A 7500-nucleotide genomic window follows, 5' to 3' on the forward strand; every position below is an offset into this window, starting at 1 on the left:
AAGTTAATTTATGTCTTCTCTGTGTGACGAAAATTGGTTCAAGTAAAATCCTGCGGATTTGCCGTTGTCGTTTCCCTTAATCTACTCTCATATCTATCAGAGACGGTTGGTAGTTCAAGCCAGGTCCATGCGGATCGCTACTGACATCTCCCTCCTTTTTTTCTTTATCTTTGTGAAAATAAAACACAAAACGAAAAAAAAAGATGAAAATTAAATTAAAACCGAACATCTAAAAACCACAAAAAGTATATACAATAACTGGCGAGTGGTATTTCTCTGTTGCCCTTCTCTTTCTCTTGCTATATGGCCCTTATGTGTATGATCTGGTCCCCGACTATGTATAGCAGTCGGACCGACGATAAACCGACACTGCACCGAAGGAGGATCCCATGAAGAAACCGGGCACCTTAGGATAAGTGGGAAGAAGCATCCGAAGATCGCCACAGGCTTGCGGCCCAGGATGTTCGTCAGAGCAGGTGTAAAGCCGCACCATTGAGCAAATGGGCGCCGCCTGTCGAGCACCCGTAGATCCCAGTGGCGGACCAGAAAACTCTCCAGCGCAGGTACCAACGCCCCCGATTGCTGTGGATGGGCGACGCCTGGCGGACGCCCGCAGATCCAGTTAACTCCAGGAGCTCGTCAGCGCAGGTATCAGCCGCCCCGAGATGCCGCCCCTGTCCCGACGCCCGTAGATCCAGATTAAGATACCGAGGACGTGTGACGGCGAGATGGACTGGACGACATCTGTGAGGACGTGTGTTCCCACACTAATCGTTCGCTAGTCCCATGTCTATTACCTGACTCTAACATTAACCCACGTACTTAACCACTCGGACAGAATTTACTATGTATTATGAATTTTACTAAGTTCCATCCCTTTGACCTTATAACTGAAACCAACTCGCTTTTGAGATCACTCCAGTTATGCTGGAAATTTATGCTTCTCTAGTTTTAATGTATGATGAATATTAACTGTAACTAATGATGGTAGTCTTACCAGTTGCTAATAATGGCAACGCATTGCAAGACACCATGTTTTATTTAGGCTTACATAGTTTATTATCAACGCAAATAAATTTTAAACCCTGCCCATGTGTGTCAACGAATAAATCCTGCCCCCGCCACACCGAGAATTTACGCACATTTCCGCGCACACTTAAGCCCGAGATGCGCCCACGGACATCATCGGTCATTAGGAAACAATCTGTATGATACCGAGGGAGAACCTGTATATCATGTGCTTAATGTAGTGTTTTAAGTGTAAACATCCGCGCTCGAAGGGAGCCGCCGCATAGAAGGACACATTTTGTCAGACACATATATACATGTATCTGTATATATTTGAATTATTGTAGGTGTCAGTTGATGATAATGCATATATGAACAATGAAATTTGAGAAATATATATCATAGTTAATTTACATTTTTATATACCCTATGATGAAAGTCCAATACAATATGGAAATAAGATAAATATTGCAATGAATCTTATCTATTCACTTTTTATAATATGATACATTTAATATGTTTTGTAGGGCAATAAATTAAAAAGTGGCAGGTAATGCGGAGTTATCTTTACCAAATGTTATAGAATTTTTCTTTTGCCATAATCAAATATATGTCCTTTCTTGAATAACGCCCCTTCTTCTTAGGCAAAGGAAGGTGAGGGCGCATACTTTGACGATTACTGCAACTGGTCATGGATAGAAGAATTTCGTGATTATATATTCAATTCTCCTGCCTCCTACCTGGCTGCCACCTTCATGAAATCATCAGAAGTATCGTTCTACCACGAGCACGTACTCAATAAAGAACCTGGGACGTCAAAACGAACTCCCTGGCACCATGATCAGTCATATTACCCTATTGATGGCGAAAAGGTGAGCCGAAAAATCGCTGTTACTAATGCTCCTACTTTATTTTAGACAGTTTCAGATCAGTAAGGATTTTTATATATCTTTATTTGTTTTTGAATACATGAGATAATTTATTGGTTGGTCTTGTTAGCCAAATGCAAACGGCATATTCCGTAATGGCAGGTGTGCTCGCTCTGGATGCCGGTGGACCCCGTACCGAGGCGAACCTGCGTGCAATTCGTAGCAGGTTCTCATTTGTGGCCTTCTTGGTTCTATCCCCGAAAGTTTGCTTCAGAAATGAATTATACAATAAAGGAAGAGAAAGAAGAGAAGGATAAAGACCAGAAGTGCTTCGTCGACATCCCCATCCAGGATATAGAGGCCGGGAAGTGGCCTTTATTGCAATGGGAATGTGAGGTAGGTGTTCAGGTGAGCCACGCACGTATAGATTAGGAAGTGAAGCATTGGGACAAAAATGCAATACATACAATAAACACAATATATATAAATTTATATACATACATATACATACATACATACATACACATGCATACATACATACTAATATACATAATATATATATTATATATATATTATATATATATAAATATATATATATATACACACACACATAACATATGTATAGGTATATATATGTATTCAAATATATATATATATATACATATATATATTATATATATATATATATATATATATTATATATATATATATATAAATATCTAATAAAAATATAAATATATATTAAATGTAAAAATTTTATATTAATAGAAAATAAAACATATTTTTATATTTTTTTGTGGGTATATATAATATATATATAATATATATATATAATATATATAAAATTTTATATTTATATATAAAATTATATATATCGTATAATCCCATCCCTATACATAAAAATAAAACAAAGTATGTAAAAAATTTATAATATTATTTTAATATATAATATATATATAATATATATATTAATATTTTTATTATATATATGGGGAATATTTTACATTTCCCACCCTTTACATATATGATACGGGACACCACACAAACCCCAACACACAAAACCAAAACCCCACAACACAACACACCCCACAACACACATATATATATTTTAATATATTTTAATATATATAATATAATATATATATATACACACACACCCCACACACACACACACACCACACACACACACCCACCCCCCAAAAAACCCACACACACCACATTATAAATAATTTTTTAAAATAAAATATATATATAAAATATATATAATATATATATTATATATATATATATAATATAAATATATATATATATTTTTTAAAATTTTTAAATAAAAATATATATATATATAAAATATATTATATATATAATTATTAATATATATAAAATATATATATATTTTATACAAAATTATATATATATAATATTATATATAAAATAAAATATATAATATATTTTATATATATAAAAATTTTAAATATATATGTGTGTGGGTGGTGTGGGTGGTGTGTTTTTGTGTGTGTGTGTGTGTGTGTGTGTGGGTGGGGGGTGTGTGTATATTTTATATATATAATATAATAAATTTTTAAAAATATATATAAAATTTTATGTGTGTGTGGGTGTGGGGGGTGTGTTTTTGTGTGTTTGTGTGTTTTGTGTGGTGTGTGTGTGTGGGGCTGTATGATATAGGATGTGTGTTAAGTTTTAATATTTTTATATTTTATAAAAAATTAAATTTTATAAAATAATAAAAAGTAGATATAATAATATTTTGGGGACATACTTTTTTCAAAGGGGGAAGGGATGTATATATACAGATATATATATATATATATATATAAAATATAGATATTTTATATAAATTAAATAATTAAATATATATATAACAAAAAATAATATATAAATAAATTTATTTATTTTTTTAAAATAAAAATTTTATACAGTCAATTTTATTGAAATTGGGTATATATATAATATTATATATAATATTTATATATATATTTAGATATTTTTAAAATTTTAATATGTTTTATAATTTATTTAAAATACAATTTTATACCATAATATGTTATGTGTGTGTGATATATATAAAATGTATGTAAAAAAATTATACATATTATATTAATATATAAAATATATATATATAATTATATATATTATAAATTATATATATATAATATATTTTATTAATAAAATAATTATATATATATATAGGATATGTATGTATGATGTATGCATGTATGTATGTATGTATGATGTATAAAAATTTTATATATGGGGGTGTTTATTGTATGTATTGTTTTTTGGCCCCAAACTGTTCATTTCCTAATCTATACGGGCGGGGGCCCCCTTTGAAACCTACCTCAAAATTCCCATTGCAAAAAGGGGCCATTTCCCGGCCTCTATATCCGGGAGGGGGATGTCGACGAAGCATTTTCTGGTCTTTTTCCTTTCCCCTTTCTTTCTTTTCCCTTTTTTGGGAAATTAAATTTCTGAAACCCAACTTTGGGGGAATAGAACCAAGAAGGCCACAAATAAAAACCTCCCAAACAAAATTGGGCCCCGGCAGGTTCCCCTTGGACGGGCCCACCGGCATCCAAAAGCGAGCCCCCCTCCCATTAGGGAATATGCCGTTTGCATTTGGCTAACAAGACCAACCCAATAAAATTTTCAGGTTTTCAAAAAAAAAATAAAGATATAAAAAAACCCTTATAAAACCGGGAAAACTGTCAAAAAATAAAGTAGGGGGCTTTAGTAAAGCGTTTTTTCGGCTCCCCTTTTGCCATCAATGGGGAAAAATATGATGATGGGGGTTTCCCGGGGAGTTCTTTTTGACGTCCCAGGTTTTTTTTGAGTACGTGCTGGGGTTTTAGAAACGAAAACTTTTTATGTTTTCAAAAAGGTGGCCCAGGTAGGAGGGGAAAATTTGGAATTTTAAAATACAAAAATTCTTTATCCTTTGACCAGTTGCAGTAATCTTTAAAAGTATGCCCCTCCCCTTTCTTTGTAAGAAGAAGGGGGGTTTATTCAAGAAAGGGACAAAATTTTTGGATTAGGGCCCCAAAAGAAAATTTAACATTTGGTAAAAAAACTCCGCATTCCGCCATTTTTTAAATTTTTTTGCCCTACAAAAAAAATTTTAAAGGGATCTATTAAAAAAAGTGAATAGATAAGATCATTCCCAAATTTAAAATCTTTTTTTCCATTTTGGTTTGGACTTTCATCATAGGGTATATAGAAATGAAATTTAAACCTATGATATTTTATTCTAAAATTTTTCATTTTTTATATTTTGCATTTTCATAAACTGACCCCTACAAAAATTCAAAATAAAAAAGGATATATTTTAATTTTGTGTTGACAAAATGTGCCCTTTCAGCGGGGGCTCCCTTCGGCGGGGATGTTTAACTTAAAAAAACAATTAAGCACATAGGGGATACGGGTTTCCCCCCCGGTATATACAGATGGTTCCTAATGTTTCCGAGTTGTTTTGGGCGAATTTGGGGCTTAAGTGTGCGGGGTAAGTGTGCGAAAATTTCTCCGGTGTGGCGGGGGGCAGGATTTTCTTTTTCTTTTACACCCATGGGCCGGGGTTTAAAAATTTTTTTTTTGCTTTGAAATAACTAGAAAAGCCTAAATAAAACATGGGGTCGGAAAACCCCCCCCCGGTTGCCATTTTAGCAACTGGAGGGGGACAAACCTCAGTTGTTACATGTTACAAAATTCTAAATCCCTTAAAAATTAAAGAAGCATAAATTCAGCTAATGAGTGATGCCTGAAGCGATTTGGGGTTTCCCATTTATAAGTAAAAGGGGGAGGGAAATTTAAAAAAAAATTTCAAAACCCCATAGAAAATTCTGTGCAGAGGGGAAAAGTACGGGGGTTAAGGTTTGAGCAGGTAATGGGACAGGGGACAAAGCAAAACACGATTAGGGGGGGAAAACCACACTTTCCTCACAGATGTCGTCCAGGCCCATTCGGCCCACACGCCCTTTCGTAATCTTAATCTGGATCAAAGGGGGGCGGGACGGGGGCGGCTTTCCGGGGGGGGTTTGATACCTGCGCGGACGAGCCCCTTGGGGGTTAACTGGATTGGGGGGCGCCGCCAGGCGCCCGCCCCAAAACAGCAAGGGGGGCCCCGTTTGGTACCTGGTGGAGAGTTTCGGGTCCTCCACTGGATCTACGGGTGTCTCAAACAGGGGGCCCGCCCAGGTGTAAAGGTGTGGCTTTAAAAAACCTGCTCTGACGAACACCTGGCCCGAAAGCCTGTGGCGATTTCGGAGGGACGTCCTTCCCACAGTATCCTAGGTGCCCGGGTTCTTCAGTGGGATCCCCTTTCCCCCGGGGGCCGGGGTGGGTTTATCGTCGGTCCGACTGCCATAAAAAGTGGGGGAAACCCAGACCCATACAAATAAGGGCCATATGCAAGAGAAAGAAAAAGGGAAACCCAGAGAAGTCCCAATACCCCAGTTATTTATAAATTTTGGTTTTTAAAATTTTTGGTTTTAATTTATTTATTTTTTTTTTTCGTTTTGTGTTTTATTTTCACAAAGATAAAGAAAAAAAGGGGGGAGATGTCAGTACCGATCCCAGGCCCGGGGGCCCCTTGGAAAAAAATTTTTTTTCCAACCCCCTCTCTGATAGAAAAGGAAATAGATAAGGGGAAAAGACAAACGGCCATCCGCAAGGATTTTCTTGAAACCCAAATTGGGCGTCACACAGAGAAGGGAAAAAAATGAAAAATTTTTACATCATTTTTATGAGTCATTTTCAAAACTGACAAAAACGCGGGGGTTAAAAAGGCACATCCCTACATCTTTTTGCCGGCCCCAAGACAGCAGGAAACCCTATTAAAGAAAAAGGTTTTAGTTTTCTTTTTCTTTTGCATGGGTGAGGGGTGAGTTAGTAATTGTATGAATAATGTCGAAAGGGTGAATGAGAGTGAAAACAAGTTGGGCCCCCACAGAGAAGAATCACAAACCCTGAATATTAAAAATTCACTTAACAAAAAATGAGATAAATTAGCAATGCTAGCTTTGATTTTTTCAACTACCACATTGAATTTTAAAATTTATTTATATCAACAGAATAACGCAATTTTGAATGGTGACATGAAAAAAAAATTCGCAAGCTTTTTTTGCAAACAAAACTTCTCGGGGTCAGAAAATATAAATGCCAAGGACATGTTTTAGCTAGCGTTAGACTTCATCGACGGGAGATTCCCAACCCAAAAAAGCCGTAGAATTTAAAACAACTGAGCCGGAAGACTAAAAAAACTTGCTTTTTTTTGCGTATCTGTGATGGGCGATCGTGACATTCCTTTTAGATTTTTTCACGAAACACGAAACGCCTGGGATTTTACCCAAAAAAAGCAAGCGTCGCAAGAGGGGTGAGTAGGGGGTGATTAAAAAGCAAATATTTTTTAGCATAAAACCCAAATTTTAAAATTTAAATTTAAAGGACGGAACCGGGGGGTCACACCGACTTCCCAAAATTAAATTCGTTTCCGTTGAAAAAAATAAATCCCTAAAAACGAGAGAAAATTTAAATTTAAAAAAAATTAAAATAACGAAAAATATTCATGTTTTTTGACCACATACCGATCGCACGGAAAAGCGATCTGAGG

At 35.2% G+C, this 7500-nt stretch overlaps 1 protein-coding gene across 1 annotated transcript in view; it reads left to right on the forward strand.

Annotated features, from left to right (window-relative positions):
- Positions 1 to 1652: 1652 nt before the first annotated feature.
- The window catches only part of LOC119585988, a gene marked incomplete at its 5' end in the record, with an annotated part of 46453 nt that continues 40605 nt past the window's right edge, over positions 1653 to 7500 (forward strand). Inside the window, 2 exon segments of the mRNA XM_037934703.1 lie at positions 1653 to 1880; positions 2040 to 2273. Coding sequence (XP_037790631.1) covers positions 1653 to 1880; positions 2040 to 2273 — 462 coding nt within the window.

This window comes from Penaeus monodon, chromosome 3, assembly GCF_015228065.2.
Source record: "Penaeus monodon isolate SGIC_2016 chromosome 3, NSTDA_Pmon_1, whole genome shotgun sequence".
NCBI lineage: Eukaryota > Metazoa > Arthropoda > Malacostraca > Decapoda > Penaeidae > Penaeus > Penaeus monodon.